This window comes from Lissotriton helveticus, chromosome 7, assembly GCF_964261635.1.
Source record: "Lissotriton helveticus chromosome 7, aLisHel1.1, whole genome shotgun sequence".
NCBI lineage: Eukaryota > Metazoa > Chordata > Amphibia > Caudata > Salamandridae > Lissotriton > Lissotriton helveticus.
Window position 1 is genome coordinate 148,667,892 of NC_136068.1, and position 20,087 is coordinate 148,687,978.

General features: G+C 49.1%; 1 protein-coding gene across 4 annotated transcripts in view; it reads left to right on the forward strand.

Annotated features, from left to right (window-relative positions):
- SYCP2 (synaptonemal complex protein 2) overlaps positions 1–20,087 on the forward strand; it is a 2,783,385-nt gene that overhangs the window by 2,651,353 nt on the left and 111,945 nt on the right. For all 4 annotated transcript variants that reach the window (XM_078651823.1, XM_078651822.1, XM_078651824.1 and 1 more), the window contains one exon: positions 11,830–11,929. In XM_078651823.1, coding sequence (XP_078507949.1) covers positions 11,830–11,929 — 100 coding nt within the window. The remainder of the gene's footprint in view (positions 1–11,829; positions 11,930–20,087) is intronic.

Consider the following 20,087-nt stretch of genomic DNA (forward strand, 5'->3'; position numbering starts at 1 on the left):
GCTTCCAGAGCTGTTAGGACTTTGTTCACCAACATCTGAAATGTGCCAGGTTCCTTTTTGAGACCAAAGGGCATTACAATAAATTGGTAATTCCTACTAGGGGTTGAAAACGCTGTTTTGGGCTTGGCATCCTCAGCTAGCCTGATTTGCCAGTAGCCAGTATTCAGGTCTAATGTACTCAGAAACTTGGCTGAGGCCAAGTTATCTATAAGTTCATTTATAAGTTCATTTGCCCTTGGAATAGGATGGACATCAGTCCTAGTGGCTGCATTGAGGCCTCTGTAGTCCACACAAAACCTCATCTCTCTTTTTCCACCCTTGGTGTGAGGTTTTGGTACCAGGACTACTGGGCTAGCCCAGGGGCTATCTGAAGCCTCATTGGCCCCCAGTTCCAGCATCTTTTGGACCAATATCCTAATGCAATCCCCGACATGGTCAGGCTGTCTGTAGATTTTACTCTTGACCGGGAGGCTGTCACCTGTGTCCACTTCATGGGTACACCAGGTGGTTTGATTGGGTGGCAGGGAGAACATGTGTCTATACTGATTGAGGACTTTCCTACAATCAGCTTGCTGTTGGTCAGTGAGGCTGCCTGCCAAGACTTATCCATCTACTGACCCATCATCAGGGTTTTGAGAGAAGAAACTCGGGAGAGGGTCACTCTCTTCCTCCTTTCCCTCATCAGTTTCCATGAGCAAACTCATGTCAGCCCTGTCCTCAAAAGGTTTCAGGCGGTTTACATGACGTACCCTATGGGGACTTCCATGAGTGCCTGGGTCCACAAGTAGGTGACCTCAGCTCGGACACAGCCTTCCTCACCGAAACCTGAACCAACGCCACCTCAGGACCGGACTCCCCAAGGATACAAGATCTTCAGGAAAGACCGCCCCACCCGCAAAGGGGGAGGAATCGCCATCGTCCACAAATCCACCCTCCGCATGAGCACACTCCCCGACGAAACCACAGACCTGATGGAACACCTTCACTTCAAGATATTGACCACTCCCACCACCACCCTCAGGGGAACCCTCATCTACCGACCCCCTGGACCCTGCGGACCTTTCACCGACTACATCATAGACATCATCTCCCCGCATGTCATCACATCCACCAACTACACCCTGTTGGGAGACCTCAACTTCCACCTCGACAACCAATGAGACCCCAACACTGCATCCCTCCTGGACAACCTCCACACCATTGAACTTCGAGAGATCGTGACCGTACCCACGCACTCAGCAGGACACACCCTTGACCCCCTCTTCACAACAGGAAACGCGCTCACTTTCAGCCACACCACCGAACTCCCATGGACAGACCATTGATGCATCCACTACACCTTCAGAACACCCACCATCCACAGACACCAGCACCAGCTCCCACGAAGAAACTGGACCAAAATTACTGACTTTTAGCTCACCTTCTCCCTCAGCAACTCCACCCCGACCTTCTCGGAAGACGACGCCCCCGACACCACCTTCCGAACTCTACACAAGTGGATCATCAACAGCGTCAACACCATAGCCCCCCTCAAGAAGAACAACAACACACATGCCAAGAGGGCCAGATGGTTCATCCCCGAACTCCGAGAGTCCAGGCACCTCTCACCGCCAACCTGGAAGAACTCCAAATCCACAGAAGCCCACAACAACTTCAAATCCGCCACCACCAGCTCGTCAGAAACATGAAAAAGCTTCTTTTGAAGACAGAATCTCCACTTACGCAAAGAACTCTTCAACATCATTAAGGAGTTCATCCAACCCACCAGCGAGCCAACTGACATTCACCCCTCACAAGACCTCTGCAACAAACTCAGCACCTTCTTCCACTGCAAAATCAAGAACATCTACGACAATTTCGATGAATACACCCAACACACAGAACCCCCACCAGCCACCCCCGGCGCCCTAAAACCGACGATTGACGGATGGACAGCCCTCACCACCGAAGACACACTGAAGACGATTAAGTCAATCGACTCCAGGGTCCCCACGGACCCCTGCCCCCACTGTTCCGTTGCCAACCGGCCCAACACCGCAGGAGTGAAGAACGTCCCAATCCTCTACCCTCACCGTGACCCCCAACACCCGCAATCAAAACGGATGGTGCAGAACACGACACTGGGAGAAGGTGGGTAACAAAACAAGGGAACCCAAGGTCTTGGGGAACACAACTCGTCTCCTCTGGCTTTTTGGCAGCTGACAGCTTGACACAGACGAGACCGCTAAAACGAAAGAAGGAGACAAGATTAAACATACCCCTACTACTATTACCAGTGCCAAGTACACACACGAACCACCGACCTCCCTGCTTACCCCAGATAACAAACGGGAGTGGCTTGATACGAAACAGGAATTCTTCCACTGCTATCGTATTGGTTGTTTCTTGCGTAACCCCAGACCAACCATGCCCCCTCGGGAAACACCGAGAATGACAAAGGGAGTGGAATTCACAATTCTTAGGACAAAAAAGGACATGGGTATCAAAGGGAATACGAAGGACACCCAAAAAAACCCTGGAATCTAAAAAAGAACACGAAGGTAGCACAAAAACGGCCGTTATTCAGCTCCTTCGTGAAACCACCCAAACACAGCGTATAACAAGATGGTTTGGATACAAAAAGGGATAATAACGGGACGTTAAAACACAAAGGAAACGCAGCCGCGAATCCCAGAACGTCACCGAAGATCAAAAACAGGTTCCCAATAAAGGGTTCAGAAATGCCCAAGGGAATAGGAAAACAAGGGAGCAGGGGAAAAAGGGGATCAAAACCCAGCACTAGAAAAGACCGCTGGAACGGAGCTCAAAGGAAGGGAAACAAGGTAGAACCACAGGAACAGGAATCACACGGCAAGGGACCAATAAAGAAACCAAGCACCTGTTTCCTGTTGGCAGCCCCCTTTTAAAGCGAGCTCTAGGGAGCGTCCATAAATTCGCATATGCACTTAGCACTTTTAAGAAAAACCGCTAACGGGGAACTAAACAGAAGGAACCAGGCCCCCTTGAACCCCAACACCCACCACATCTTCAATAGAGCCGCCGACACCATTGCACCCATGCTTCGCCACACCATCGACCGCTCCCTGGCAAACACCTCCTTCTCCGATGACTGGAAACACACCGAGATCAACTCCCTCCTGAAGAAGTCCTCGGCGGACCCCAAAGAACTAAAAAACTACAGACCCATCTCCCTGCTCCTGTTCCCAGCGAAAGTCATCGAGTAAGCCGTCAACGCCACCTTCATCGAAGAACACGACATCCTCGACTCATCACAATCCGGCTTCAGAAAAAACCACAGCACAGAAACCACCCTCTTCGCCACAACAGACGACATCTGCTCCCTACTAAATAAAGGAGAAATAGTAGCCCTCATCCTCCTCGACCTCTCAGCGACCTTCGACACAGTATCCCACCACAGCCTAATATGCAGACTCCACCACCCAGCTATCCGGGACAAGGCCCTAGACTGGATCTACTCCTTCCTCTCTGGCAGAACACAGCGAGTCAGACTCCCCCCTTTCCTCTCGGACTACACATCTACTACCTGCGGAGTCCCCTAGCCCAACGCTCTTCAACTCCTACAAGGCTCCTCTCGCCCCTATCGTCAGAACCTATGGACTCAATATTGTTTCATAGGCAGACAACACCCAACTCATCCTCACCCTATCCAGTGAAGCCAACGCAGCCAAACGCAACTTCCAAGAAGGCATGGAAGCTGTCACCAAGTGGATGAGCAGCAGCTGCCTACAACTCCACACCGACAAAACAGATGTACTCATCATGGGCCCACACCCCGTCACCTGGAATGATACCTGGTGGGCCCCCGACCTCGGGAGCCCACCCGCCCCTACGGACCACGAGCGCAACCTTGGAATCATCCTTGACTCAAAATGGACAGCCAGATCAACTCTGTCACATCCTCCTGCTTCCACATCCTCCGCCTCTTATGGAAGACGTCAAATAGATCCCCCTCAAGCACAGAAAAGCCGTCACCCACGCCCTTGTCACCAGCAGACTCGACTACGGCAATACACTCTAGGCCGGAATAAACAAAAACCTCACCGCAAGCTACAAAACGCAACTGTAAGACTGGCCCTCAACCTACCACGACACTGCCACATATCCCAACACATGTGTACACTCCACTGGCTCCCCATCGAGGCTAGAATCACCTTCAAGATCCTCACCCACGCACACGAAGCCCTCCACAACACCGGACCAGCATACCTCAACAGCTGAATCAACTTCCACACCCCCCAAAAAACCCTACGATCAGCCCAGTTCTCCTACGCTGTAGCTCCCCGTGCCAGAAAGACCAGATCAGGGCAACGCTCCTTCTCCTTCCTCACAGCCAGAGCATGGAACGCCCTTCCGCTCCACCTCACACAGACAACTTCACTCCCCATCTTCACAAGAAACCTCAAAACCTGGCTCTTCGACAGCCCTTGATTCAACTGGAAGCTGCACCTCCCCTCCCCCCCCCAGCACCTGAGACCCATACGGGTGAGTAGTCATGCTTAATAAACTTGTGATTGATTGATTGATTGACCTCACCCTTCTGTTAAAGGATAGTATGGAGGGCACTCCATCTGTCCTGGAGAGCTGCTTGGGCATCAGGCTCCAACACCCACACTTTCTGGTCTGGCTGATAGAGTCCACAAAGTCTTGTTTAGGTTTGAGAGGTTGCTCCCAGCCCTAACTAGACGCAACGGACCCCTAACTGGATGTCCAAACAGAAGTTCAAATGTGCTGTAGCCAACCCCCTTCTTAGGAATCTCTCTGTAGGCAAAGAGAAGGCAGGGTAGTAAGACATTCCATTTTGGCCTAAGCATTTCTGGGAGTCTCATGATCATACCCTTTAGGGTCTTGTTGAACCTTTCAACAAGCCCATTGCCCTGTGGATGGTAGGGTGTGGTAAACTTGTAGTTGACTCCACACTCTTTCCACATGGCAGTGATATAACTAAACATGAAGTTTGTATCTCTGTCTTATAAGACCTCCGTAGGGAAGCCCACTCTGGAAAAGATTCCCATGAGGGCCGTGGCCACTACAGGAGCTGTATTGGTTCTAAGGGGAATGGCTTCTGGGTACCTAGTGGCATGGTCCACAACTACTAGGATGTAACTGTGCCCAGTTCCAGATGGAGTGTTCAAGGGACCAATAATGTAAATCCCTACTCTTTCAAAGAGGACCCCTAGTACTGGAAGTTGAATTAAGGGAGCCTTTGTAGTGCCATCTGACTTACCACTAGCTTGTCAAGTGACAGAGGAGCTACAAAACTCCTAGGCATCTTCAGACATATGGGGCCAGTGAAAATGAGAGACAAGCCTGTCCCAAGTCTTACTTTGCCCTAAGTGTCCAGCAAGAGGAGTATAATGTGCTATGGAGAGTAAAACCCCTCTGAAGTTCTAGGGCATTACCAACATCCTGGTGGCACCTGGATTGGGGTATTTCCCTTCAGAATACAAGAGTCCCTCTTCCCAATAGATCCTATGGGAACCACTGATATTTCTTGCTTCCTCAGTAGCTGCTTGCTGTAGGAAGGGTTCAAGAGAGGGCAGGTCTGCTGCTCCAAATTCAAGTCTGCCCTGGAAGGATCCCTGCCCCCAAGAACTCTGCCTGGTCAGGCCCTAGTTCCTCTGGGACAGTTCCTTCACAAGGGGTGAGATCCAGGAGGGTGATCGTCACTGGGAGTTTGAGAGGAGGGCAATTTCTTACCCTTCCTGCTCCTTCTCTTTGGAGGCACCTGGTCCATTCTTCCAGGATCCAGTGCCCCTTCAGTGCTGAGCTGTTTGGCCTAAACCCATGTGACAGCAAATACACTGGTAGAAATGCCCATCATTTCTGTGTGCGTACTGACTCTACTTCAGCCCACGCGGCAGTTTCCAAATGATTGCCCAACAAAGAATCCACAGGTAGGTCTGGAGATACTACAACTCTTGTCGGCTCTGTTACCCCTCCTCAGCTGGGATTCACAACTACCAAGTTATGATCAGTCCTGACAGCGCTTGCGTTGGTAACTTGGTATATTTGTTCAAGTGTGATCTGTTCAGGGGACACAAGTTTTTCTTTCACCATAGTGACACTGGCTTTTTTCCATTGATCAAAGGTTGTTGTCTGCACTTGCCCAAGTTAGTGGGACATACCAGTAGGGTGGCAGGATCAATGTCAAGTTCACAGACTATCACAACCTGAGCTTGAGTTCTAACTAGACCAGAACCCATCTCAGTACCAAATGTTTACCCCACTAATCCCTTGGATGCTGTACTACCACTTGTACTTGGACTAGGGGGAATAGGTGCCTTAGGGGCAGTGGTAGTAGGAGTTTCCTTGGCCTTTTAGACAATCAGCATCCCTTCTTTCAATAGGTCTTTACCTTACAAATGTAGCACCAAGGTTTCTTTTTCCCCTCTTGGAATTTTGGGACTCTCCCACAGATGCAGATTTTTGGGGCCCTTGTGAAGACTCTTTTTTATCTGTACCTTTGTCCCCACCTTTATCCTGTGATTCTGAAGAATCTTGCTTCTTCTGGTCACCTCCATTACCATGATTTGTCTGCTTAACCCTGGTGCTGACCCATATGTCTACATTCTTTCCCAATTCTTGGGGAGAGGTCAGATCAGAGTCCACCAGGTACTGGTGCAAAAGTTTATTCTGACAGTTATTAAGGATGTGCTCCCTCATTATCAAATCACACAATCCTTCATAGTCCTGTACCTTGCTTCCATGAAGCCAGCCTCCCAGAGCCTTAATAGCACCATCAATGAAATCTAACCAGTCCTGGGTGTGTGCCTTCTGGGTGTCTCTGAACTTAATCCTATACTGTTCAGTGATTAAACTAAACCCATCAATACGTGCACTCTTCACAACTGAATAATTGTCAGCATCCTCTTCTTTACCAATGAGGAGCTTATCTCTACCTTTGTTACCAAATGTGAGCCACATGATAGCTGCCCACTGCCCTTGAGGGACCTTCTGAACCTTACAGGCCCTCTCTAATCCAGTGGTCCATTTTTGGGTGTCACCCCCCCTTGTAAAGAGGGACTATCCTGCTCAAGTTCCTACTATCAAAAGAGTTTTCCCTGACTCTAGGGACACTAGGGCTGCCACCATGGGACTCTAGGGCCAGCTTTTTCCTATTTGTTTGAACTTCCAGGGCCTCTCAGTCAAGGGCCAACTGGTCTCGCCTTAGTTGGAGTCTCACCTTCTCAAGCTTTATCAGCTGGTATTCCCTATACAAGGAGTCCTCTCTCTTACTAGAGATTGAAGCCCCTATTGACTGTCCTGAAGCACTGGACTCCACAGAGGGAGATCTAGACCTCCTATGTCTGCTATGAATCCTCCTAGGAGGAATAACGGGAGACCTACTTCTAGGGACACCTTCTTTACCATCTGCACTATTCCCTGAATCAGAGTTTAACAAGGTGGAGCCTTCAGACTCCTCTTGATCATGCTCATGATTTGAGCCAGTGCGGTTACCCTCCTGTCACATCCTCTGGAGCATCCCCACCCACTTTTTCCTGATCCCCCAATCTGTCAGGGTGCTGGATATCATCCAGGACAAGCAACTCTAAGAGATGCTTAGTGATTGGATTACTACTTGTCTTTAACTTCCTAGAGGTACAAAGGGTTCTTAGTTCCTGGAACGTAAGACCACTGTATCTAGAAGACTGGGGGCACTAGCATCCCAAACTAAAGACATGGGTATTAGGTGTAGTGTAGTGTTGCACCTCCCTAACCTAGTGTAAACTAAACTCTCTAAGATTGGAGAAATGTGATATGTGCCTAATGTGAGTGATGTTTTTTTAATTAATTCACACCAAGATTAGCTGGTAAAACAATGCAGGCTTGAATCCAAATCGCTGCACACCAATGTAAGAGGCTGGCTTAGTATATGGTGCAAACATATGTTAGTGGGCACCCTGCACTAATCCAGACAACCTTTATGGTGATTTTATTGGTCTTAGACAGCCTTAGAAAGCTCTCTGAGTGGTAGCTGTGGAGAGCAGCCTTCAGGCTTAGTCCAGAAGGAGTGTAAAGCAGCTTGTTTGACCAGAACGTAATCTTATTGGTATAGATTAAGTGAAAAAGAACCACACCGTATATTTATAAAAATAGGTATTTATTATAAGACACTCATTAACACCTACAAATATCTCCTACCCAGAGATCTACAACTGCATACAATACTTTGCAATAAAAACAGGTAAGTTGCCCAAATACACAGTGGTCACCGGGGGCGACCAAACCATATACTAAAATAGTGGGATGCGAAGACTGTGCCCAGAAGACATAAAAGGGCTGGGGACCCAAAGAACCATCCGAGGTAAGTAACCAGGAACCCCACGGAGGCCGTGTGCAGAGTGGGAACAAGAAGGCGTGCTCAATTCAAGTCAATGGGTAAGTCGCAGTTGCAATTTTAAAGAAGGACCCTTCCCAGTGGACCCTGAAGAAACCCTGAGAAAGACAGAAGGTTGGAGAGCCACCCCACCTGTGGATACTCTAGGAACCAGGATACCTACACCAGGGAAGCCGGGTGCATAGGTGTGAAGTAGCATCGGAAGCCGCCGTCGAACTCAGTGGCGAACTTCAGGAAGATGCCGGTGCTGGAGAAGATGAAAGTGTCCGGCAGAACCCAAAGGTGGATTGAAGTTGAGGAGTACCTGCAAGTAGAGGGGATAGAGTCAATGTCAGGAGTAATGGAAGACGAATGCCCACCAATGTTAGGTGTTGCAGGAGAGTTGATGGTGACCTTGGAGCTGCAGTTGTGTGGACCAGACGATGATGTGGAAGACCAGGAGCAGTTCACGAGCTGTCCCATGTCGGATGTCGAGAGCTGAGGGGTCGGTGTCCGTCCGGAGCACCAAAAAGCCTTGGCAACCTTAACCACCGTGGAAAGCGAAAAAGGTGTAGTGTCGGGATCAGCAAGGTCCAGGTGACTTGCCTCAAGCAGGGGAGTCAGAGCAGGCCCCAAGCAATCAGGGAAGCCCGCTGAAATCAATGAAGACCCTCAAGAGGACACACAGGGTGGAAGCACAGGAGTCGCATGAGGACCTCGAGCTGCTCACCAATGATGAAGGCTCACAGTGCAAGGGATGCGGTGAGGGCAAAGATCTTGGCTGCAGGAGTTGCTTGAGGCTGGAGCTTCTTGGAGCCCGAAGATCTCTGGAGGATAGAGTCAGCAAGCCTTAGCAATGGCAAGTCGACGCAGTGCACAGGGTTACTGCTCCCGCAGTTCCGACAAGGGATTCTGGCTTCAAGCTTGCTGTGAAGACAGTGCAGGCCTCGCAGGAGTTGCAGAACCACCACCTGTGTTGCTGATCCTTTCGGAGTCCGTGGGAGTCCAGGAACAGCAGACTGGTCAGCTGTGTTGCCGTGCGTGCAGATGCAAGGGAGTGACTCCTTCACTTCAAGGGATATTCCTTCAAGTGTCTTTGAGATCCACAAGTCTTATGAAGAACCTATATGGAGCACAGGCAAAGATGTTGCAGAAGACTAGCAGGACAAGACCAGGAACAGTTGGAGTTTTCCCAGTTGCAGTCTCGATTCCCAAAGCGAAGTTCAGAATGCCAAGACGATTGAAGTTGAAGTGGTTTCGGATCTGAATCTTGTTCCACGATGAATCTAGGGAACCACCCACAGATAAGTTCTTAAGTGTCCTAAGGAAAGGGTTGTGACGATTCAAGGGCCTCTCCCTGAGGAGGGGCTGCACATTGGGGAGGATATTCCCATGACCTTTGTCAAGTTTTGCGCCAACGGCTCCCTGAACTCTTTTCAACTGGAGTATGCAAGGGGGGCACCATGTGTGCTCTTCAAAGCAGTCAAGTGGCACTGGCAAACGCCCCCACCATGGCCCAATACACTAAATCCTGTCTGGGAGGTGGTCACTGGGTCGGCAGCAGGGGGGCAGAATTGTGTCTTTGGTCAGCAGCAGCCATAGCTTGATTCCCAAGTCTAGAAGACTGGTACCGGGAGCACTGAGTGCCTCCCGGAGGAGCTTTACAGGTCATGGAACCATACACCAACACCGTTTACGGTGTTGGGGTATGATTCCAACATGTTTGATACCAAACACTGCAGGGTTTGTTACATTCAGTTTAGATATGATCATCACTTAATGACGCATGGCCTCTCTATAAATCATAATGACTTATGCACTTACAACACAGGAGAATGGACTCCAAAGGTTGTAGTGGTGTCCTGCTCATGCAGGGTCACCCTCACATTTATAACCGAGCACCCAGCCATCAAGATTGAAAGTCCTACCTTACGGGTGACTCATAGGTTTTAAGTACAGTGACCTCAGATGTAGGAAAACCTATATCTTTTGTAAGTGGGGCTAGCTCCAGCTTATACAGGCTGCAATGGCAGGCCTGTAGTCACAATTTGAGTGGTCTACCATGGGTGGCCCCTGGTGTACCTTTGCCCTGGGTACCTTAGTACCATATACTAGGGACTTACAAGGGTACATCAGAAGCCAATCTGGGGGTACCTAAGTACTCACCATGTCCAATTTAGGGAGGAAGCACAGAGACTGGGGTCCTGATTAGCAGGATCCCAGTCAGACTAGTCATAAACCATAGTCACACCAGGCAAAAAGTGGGGGTAACCATGCAGAAGGATCCTACCTTCCTACAATAGAGCAAAGTGCTTGGATGTGGATGGCATTTGTAGATCCGTAGTAGATATTTTAGTTCAGAGTTGTAAGGTAACCATTAAAGCAGTATAAAACTAGTAAAGTGGAAGCACAAATGAAAGTTAGTAAGGTGAAATTTCAAATGGCAATAAAGATAGTCAAATCACCCTGCGGGGAGAGTTTGGTAGATCAAATATTCGAGGAAAATTCCAAAAGGATGTCTTCAATATGACTTGTAGACCATAATAATTGTAGGAATCCTCCTAGAAAGCATGAAGAAATACAAACCTCCCAGCCATATTTTAAGCTGAATGATGCTGCCTGCCCACTGCTACAAAGGCGGCATGTAATAGCTCCTCAAAATGGCTACCCGGCGGCCCAACATGAGGAGTGGCGTTGCGCTTGTGTGATTATAGACTCATTCTGAAATCTTAGTGTGCCGCTCCAGGACGGCAGCATATCTCTCTCCGCACAAATTAGTTGGTGAAAGCTCACACGTGTTTCCAGGTTTTCCGGGAAGTCTGGCGGCCATCTTGGAACGCTCTGGTGCACATTCTCCAGAAGATGATGTTTTAAATCAAAAGTTACATAATTTTGGTTTTTCACCCTTAAAACGGCTTCCACTTCAGTAGATCAATGGGAAAAGGAAATCTCCCAGTTTCTTTTCTAATTCCCCTTTTTCATGGTCTCAAATGCAGGCGTTAGTAGAGGGCCTAAAGTGGTTGAAGAGACCAGGTATATGGAGAAACACCCTGACTGCCTCCATTCAGTTTGGGCTTTAAGCGGCAGCCTTCTTTGATAAAATCTATAGTAAAAGAAGCAGAATGTTTCTAAAGATATATCTATGTGCTGACTAGTGAAAATAACACTTCTTTGCCTACCTTAGTCTCAGACTCTGTGGGCTGGACGTCTTCTTTCCAGAATTAGGGAGGGGGCTCTGTCCACCGTGACATGTGACCTGCTTTCAGCACCTCCTGCACCTTTGTCAGGGTGTTCAAGTCAGCCTGAGTTGTTATGCCTACTGATGGCAGTGTTAAAACGTAGGCAAGATGAATCTGCATTACAAAGACTGTAACTGAAAGTAACATGCTTTTCTCCTAGTCAGATTATTTGTTATATTTCACCTTCATTTCCTGTCTTGTTTATCTTATCACTCACACTTTTAAATTTATTATAAAATATTTTGTTTGCAGAATTAACAGATTAGACAAGTTCCACTGCACAGTTTTGGAAGAGCTTGAACATTTTGAGAAAGATGCACAGTCTTTAAAACATCTGGAAAAGGAATTTACAGTAGGTTTTTTTCTAGTCAAACTCATAATGTACAATAAAAGTGGCTTGGTTTTCTAACTTTGCCGTCTGAATGTTGGTTATGGCTTTTTAAAAGTTTTTGTATTTCTTTTCAGTTTTTGAAGATTTTAAAACTAATACAAGAGTTTGTTTCAAGTGTAATTTTCTCCTTTAATTTAATTTAGCTGATATCTCCTCTATTTGAAGGCAGTTTTGAACCTGTTGACAAGGGTGCACGTGTTAATTTTAGGTTTTTCAAATAATCTGAAAGAAACAGTTAATTATAGATTCCTTACCTTAAAACTACCCCCAGGCGTCAGACTGGATGAGGAGAATTTTCTCTTAGCAGTACCCCTGTGCGTCGGTAGGTGCCATCAGTCGACTCCGCGTCCGGTGTCGTCGGAACTCAGAGCCGTCCCTGATCCTGGGACGGCTTCAAGTTCCCTCTTTTTCCCGGTACTGGAGGGTCCCCTGCTCAGCTTCGAGCTTTCTATGAAGCGCTACATAGCATCTTTTGGCAGTCCGACTCTGCCACCATACCTTCAGGCCCCGCAGACTCGGCTGGGCGTCCTGGGCCATCGATGCCGGCGGCTCTGTCGCCAAAGGGTCCCCGAGGATCCAGGTCTAGATCCGGATCGATGGCAGTCAACCTCACTTTACCTTACCCAGTGTTGATCCAGGTGACGACACCCCCGGCGCCAGTCGGCCCCTGACCAGTGCCGACCCAGCCTCACCCCTGACTTGGAAACGGTGCCGGACTGATGTCGCTCGACGTTGGTACCGGTGCCGGAAGGTACGTTTGTGCCTCTGTTCATTCCAACCAGTGGAGGGTGAGGAGGACTGGGAGGGGTCTGTGAACCCTTTGGCTGCCCAACTTGACTGGCTGGACTGGCAAGAGGACCTGGGTGACACCAGTGGTTTGAATACCTCCCCAGACCTTTGCTATGCTCTCCCCCCTACGGAGGCTACAGAGGAGGGAGCCTCATTCGCAGTGGTGTTGCAAAGGGCGGATGAGGCCTTGGGCATGGAGCTTCCTATGGTGGCAGTCAGGACTAACCTCCCGACTGAGTTGCTTCAACCAGCGACGGCCTCTTCGGAGCCTCTTCTGCCTTTCAATGAAGCCCTCACCTACATCCGTCTGGGCACTTGGTCCAAGCCCAGCACAGGTGCACCTGTGGACAGGATGATTGCCCGACGCCACTGCCTGGCTCCGGGCGACCCACTTTTCCTCTCCCAACACCGACCCCATAGAGCTTGGTGGTCCAAGCCTCGTCCTCTAAGGACGCATTCCCCCCTCTCCCCCAAATAGGGAATCCAAGGAGCTAGACCACCTTGGGAAGAAGATGTTTTCTTCCGCCAGCTTAGCTCTGCTGTCATTGAGTGCAGCATGCCTCTTGGGCCGTATACCCATACAGTGTGGGATACTGTTGCATAAGTGCAGAGGGCCACCAGAGGCCAGTGAGCAGCAGGATTCGCCATCACCTCCCCAACTGGCAAAGCATCACTTCAGAGAGGTGGGTTTTGCAGTTAGTTCGAAGGGGCTATTCCCTCCCCTTCAAGACTACACCTCTCTCCCTCCATGCCACCATCCTTCCATCGCATTTCGGAGGATCACTTGGCCCTTCTCTGCCAGGAAGGTGCAGCTCTATTGGCCAAGGGAGCTATAGAAAGGATCTCTGTGCCAGAAGTAGGCACTGGTTGCTATTTCCACTACTTTCTGGTCCCCTAGAAGGACAAAGGCCTGCATCCTATCTTAGACCTCAGGGCCCTCAACCGCTTCCTCCGGAAGGAGAAGCTCAAGATGCTCACGTTGGCTCAGGTCCTGTCTGCTCTCGACCTCGGATGCTTTATGATAGCGTTGGACGCATATTTCCATATTCCTCTCCTGCCAGCCCACAAGCGTTACCTACAGTTCACGGTAGGTCACGAGCATTTTCAGTTTACCATGCTTCCCTTTGGCCTTACCCGAGCCCCGCGGGTGTTCACAAAAGTGATAGCGGTGGTTGCAGCTCATCTGCGCAGGTCACTGGTTCCCGTCTTCCCCTATCTCAACGACTGGCTGTTGAAGGCCGGCTCACCCCAGGCTGTCGTCTCCAACCTCCAGACTACGATGGACCACCTGCACTTGCTGGGGTTCATTATCAATGTGCCGAAGTCACACCTGATTCCCTCTCAGAAGTTCCTTTTCATCAGAGCAGTTCTGGATACAGCTTAGTTTCAGTTTCAGGCTGATCCTCCCGAGCGGCGGGTCTGGGATATTCAGGCTATGATACTGATGTTTCAGCCTCTAGCCCGGATTTCGGTGAGATTGACTATGAGGCTGCTAGACCTCATGGCCTCCTGGATCCTGCTGGTGGGTCATGCCAGGTGGCATATGCAGGCTCTGCAGTGGGACCGGAAGTTCCAGTGGGCGCAGCATCAGAGGAATCTTTCCAACTTTGTCCAGATCTCTGAGGTGACTGCACGAACCTGCAGTGGTGGCTCAGGAAGCAGGATTGGGTCAGCAACAGTGCCTCTCCCTTCCCCAACTAGAGTTGACAGTAGTGATGGATGTGTCACTCCTGGGAAGGTGCGGTCACCTGGGAGAGGCGGAGGTCAGGGGTCTCTGGTCTCCGGCAGACTCCGGTCTCCGTATCAACCTTTTGGAGCACTGGGCGGTCCGTCTTGCACGGAAGGCATTTCTTCCTTCTGTCAAAGGAAGAGTAGTGCAGGTGTTCATGGACAACACCACCGCCATGTAGTACTGCAACAAACAGGGCGGGGTGGGGTCGTGGACCCTATGTCAGGAGGCTCTACGCCTTTGGACATGGCTGGAACATCAGGGCATATCCCTGGTGGTTCAACACCTGGCAGGCTCTCTGCGCACCAGTGTGGAGGAACTCAGCCGTCGGTTCATGATGGATCACGAATGGCGTATTCACTTGGAGGTGGTGCAAGGTCTCTTTCAGCAGTGGGGAGAGCCTTGCTTAAATCTGTTTGCCACTGAACAGAATGTGCAGTGTCAGCAGTTGTGCACATTGGAATTTCCAAGGCAGCACTCGCTCGCCGACGCTTTTCGTCGAGAGTGCAATTGCGACCTCCTGTACACCTTTCCGCCTGTACCACATCTGCCCCGAGTGCTAAAGAAGTTCAAGCATGACTGGGCCCAAGTCATTCTTGTGGCTCTGGACTGGGCATGAAGAGTCTGGTACCCCAAGCTCTTGAGCATGGCCATCGACCCTCCGATCAGACTGTCTTCTGGAGCATCTTCTGAAGCAGCAGCAGGGGACGGTTCTCCACCTGAACCTGTCCAGCCTTCACCTCCTTGCATGGAGATTGAGCGGCGACAGTTCACAGCTTTCGATCTTCCACCCAAACTTTGTAATGTCATCTTGGCAGCCGGGTGTCCCTCCACTAAAATGATATACTCCTGTAGATGGATTTGTGGTATGGAGCACAGCAAAGCCTGTGAATCCCCTTTCTGCCCCTTTTTCTGAGTTCCTCTTGTTCATCCTTTTTTTAGCCTAGCAGGGCTCTGCCTTGGGCACTCTTAAAGGCTACCTCTCAGCCATATCTGCCTTTCTTTGCCTCCCTGATCAGCCTTCTCTTTTCAAGTCCCCAATAGTAAATAGATTCCTAAAGGGCATTAATCATATCTTTCCTCCTTCTCTTTTCGTAATGCCCCAATGGGACTCAAATCTTATCCTTACATACCTTGTGTGCTCCCATCGAGCCACTCCATAACTGCCCTCTTAGACTTCTCACTTTGAAGACTGCCTTCCTGCTTGCCATCACCTCTGCTTGCAGGGTGAGTGAGCTCAGGCTCTTTCTTCAAAGCCTCCTTTTACTGCAGTCCATACAGACAAATTGGTCCTTTACACTAGGGCTTCTTTTCTACTCAAAGTGGTTACCTCTTTGCACATAGGTCAGACCATCACGTTGCCCACCTTCTTCTCGCCTCCGCACCCTTCCAAAGAGGTGGAGAGACCACACCGTCTGTACCCAAAACATGCACTGTCCTTCTACCTTGACCGCACTAAAGGTTTATGGGTGGATGATCAACTCTTCGTTGGTTATGTGGGTGCCAAGAAAGGTCGGGCCATGCAACAAATCCGCCATCTCGCGATGGGTTGTTCTATGCATTAAAATCTGCTATTCATTGGTGAAAAAGGAACCTCCAGTGGGACTCCACCCCCATTCTACCAGGGCGACGACAGCCTCTACTGCTTTGGGACATGGATTTCCGCTCACTGACATCTGCCAGGCAGCCACATGGGCATCCTTGCACATGTTCACAAACCATTATTGCCTGGATAGCCAAGCCTGGAGAGACGGCCTTTTTGGCCGTTCTGTTCTCCATGACTTTCTGGTATGAACTTGGTTTCGCAGACCCATCTCCAGGGTTAGCATTGCTGAAGTATCTATTCTAAGGTAAGGAATCTATAACTAATGGTCTCTTTGAGATGAACCAGTTACTTACCTTCAGTAACGATGTATCTGTAAGGGACATATAGATTCCTCACCGCCCCACTCATCCTCCCCGTTCTGCGAGCTGACTTCTAGGAGGATAGGGACTCCCTTGCAGGGCACTAGTTATGTGCACCAGTGGTCAGTGTCTTGCATGGCTCTGCGCTTCTGGTGTGGAACGTCGTGTCAGAACTGACGTCGGCGGACAAGGTCAGCATCTCAGTAGACACTGCAACATCATTCCGGTGACCATGACGGCAACGACGGACGCGGAGTCGACCGACACCACCTATCGATGCGCAGGGGTTCTGCTAAAGAAAATCTCCTGATCCAGTCTGACGCCTGGGGGTTAATCTAAGGTAAGGAATCTATAACTATTATATGTCTCCTACAGATACAACACAACAAGATGAACAAGTAACTTACTTTCGGTAACAATGTATCTTGGATTTTATTCCACATAGGGAGAGGGGAATTAGACATTTTGCTTTCTCTGGGGCTTTTTCTTGGGACAAGTAAAGCCTATCTGAGCAGACATAACGTGACCTGGCTGATGCTTGAGAGCCGGCTGTGGTAAAAGAAACAATTGATGGGCAGAAATTTTAACAATGCAAACATTCACCCCCAGTCACAAAGATATGGGTTTAATCCAATGTTCTTTTGCTCACCACACCACCCCAGTTTGGACCCAGCCATATGCAAATCAGTTTTGACACTGTTCCTCATGGGAACGGACCAGCCCGAACTGTCAAGTCCTCCCTGGACCAGAAACAAGCATCCTGGGACCGGTTTTGTGGCATCATCCCTCATCAGCCTGGACTGCCCTGGGTGCACTGAGAGCCACTCTTAGTCCGCAAATAGATGCTGGAGAAGACATGTTTGTGCACTGAGTTGAGAGTTTTGTGATATCTTCCCCGATGGTATCCTTCCTACGCTTCCTGTCCAGCTCGGTTTGGAGATCAGTGGGTTCAGTGAAGATGTATAGCGCTGTTGGGTTGGTGTTTTATCCGTTATGTTTATAACTGCCCTATGTGGTTCTAGCTTGTTGTCTTGGATCTTGGATCTTATTCTGCAAAGGGAGAGGTGAATGAGGCATTTTGCTTTCTCTGGGGCTACTTCTTGGGACAAGTAAAGCCTATCTGTGCCTACAGCATGTGAGATCAATGAGCAGACATAACATGACATGGCTGATACTTGAGAGACGACTGTGGTTGTAGGAGAGTAGGATCTGCTTCCTATGGTTACCCCCACTTTTTGCTGTGTTTCACTGGTTTTTCGACTTTAGTCTGGCTGTGGCCCTGCTAATCAGGACCACAGCCTAGCTGTTCTCTCTCTAAATTAGTTACCTGTACATTAGGTTCACTCCATATTGGTTACTGGGTTACCCTTGTGAGTCCCTAGTATATGGTACCTTAGGTACCAAGGGCATAGGTACCCCAGAGGCCTACCAGGGGCTGGAGACTGTATTATGTCACCCCTGGGAAGCCTTCCAAAATGGCACCACAGGTCTGCACTTGCAGCCTGGGTAAGGTGGTGTAAGCACCCCTTACTTAGATATAGTATACCTATATATATATATATATATATATATATATATATATATATATATATATATATATATATATATATATATATATATATATATATAGACACATATTAACCTATAAGTCACTCCTATGGCAGGCCTTGACAATCCTGAAGGCAGATTGCTTTTTTTGTGTGAGAGGGTGCCCTAGCATGAGCTGAGCCCCTCTGCAGCTTTCGGAATCCCTTCCTTATAGCTGTTCTATGCTATAGCCACACCATATACTCTTAAGTGCATTATAACCAACACTTTGGAATACTACCCACCCGCCAGTTCTGGCGGTGGGGGTAGCATTCCACCCTTCTAGAGGAAGAAGACATGTACACACTGGTAAACCCGGTAGAAATTAAACAGAGCCCCAGAATCACAAAATGGATGCTGCTGCCACAGACAAGAGTCTGACCTCCTGCTGCTGGACAAAACTCCGTCAGGGGAGGCTTGGACAATAGGTTTCCTGTCCGGGGAGGTGCCAGCACCTCCCCAGACAGGCTTTAGTGTATTTGGGCATGGTGGTTTGCATTCAGTGAATGCTTTTCAGACACTGCCTGGGGCACACAAGGTGTCCCATGCATTTCCCAGTTCAAACAGGTTGCTGGGGCACTCAGCCCCAGCGTGAAACTGAACAAAGGGGAAGGGGTGTAACCACCCCTCCCCAGGTCCTCCCATAGGTGGGACCCTAGAGTTAGTCCAACCCCTAAACTTAGTATAAGTATAGGAACGATGGGCCCGATTTGCAGAACTAACTTAAGACAAAATCCTAAATGTACTACTTTTGGAATTCACAGAAGGCATTTAGTAGTAGTAAAGTTAGGATTTTGTCTTAAGTCAGTCCTAAGTCTGTCTTAAGTCTGTCTTAATTCTGTCCTAAGTTTGTCTTAAGTGTGTCTTAAGACTGTCTTAAATCAAACTTAAGACAAAATCCTAACTTTACTACTACTAAATGCCTACTGTGAATACCAAAAGTAGTAGGACAGACTTAAGACATACTTAAGACAGACTTAAGACAGACTTAAGACAGACTTAGGACAGACTTAGGACAGACTTAGGACAGACTTAGGACAGACTTAGGACAGACTTAGGACAGACTTAGGACAAACTTAGGACAGCTTAAGACAAAATCCTAACTTTAGTACTACTAAATACCTTCTGTGAATACCAAAAGTAGTAAGTTTAGGATTTTGTCTTAAGTTAGTTCTGTGAATCGGGCCCCCAGTCACTGAGACTTTAGATAACTCGGGAAGAAACTGATAAAGAAATCTTGGACCTTCAACATTCCATATCGACTTGAGGATGGAAGAAATCTCCTTTGGGGTCAAGGAGTGACCCCCTGTTCAAACAGGCACCAAAGAAGCATCTTGCTGGTCTGCATTTTCAAGACTCCCGACAGATCCCAAAGAATCTGCGACACAGGACACGGACATCCAGACATCTCCAAGGCTGACACGAGTGCCCAGCAAAGCTGAGACCTGTAGCTATCACGAGAGATGCGGGACCAGAACTCCTGGACATCCTGCACATTTGCAAAAAGTCAATCGACTTTCCGAGCTTTCGAAGATTGTGGGCCTACACTCCGCGAGTGTTCTGTGGACCCACTTTAAGCATTTCAGCTCAAGGCGCCTTCGCGATCCCTAGTACGTCAACTGGTGGGTTCCCACGAAGGACAATCCTTTGTTTCTTGTGTTTTTCTGGTTACTCCAGATGAGCCCTGACTCCCCTCCAAAGGGTGAGTCCCTCAGACCTTGCTGGTCTGCACCGAAGCCAATCTTGTCATCTTGCATGGGTTGCTGTTGCCAAGGCTTGTTGGGTCCTATCCAGATACCGGCGCTGCAGCACTCGACATCCGATGTGGGACAGCTTGAATCCAGCTCCTGGTTGTCGTCGACACCTCCTGGACCTCAAGGCTGAAGAGTCAAGCTTCACCTACTTCACTTTGAGGGTACCCGACATTGGCTGGCATCTTCCTGTCACCATCCTGGTCACTTGCTAGTGACCCAGACTCTGTTCCCTCTGCTTTCAGGTTCTTCAGATCTCCGATCCATCCGGAAACTCTTCTCCTGGAAGCCTGCAGCACTTCTTTGCACTTCTTTGCAGCTCTCCATTGGAATCGACGACAAAACCCGACACAAAAAG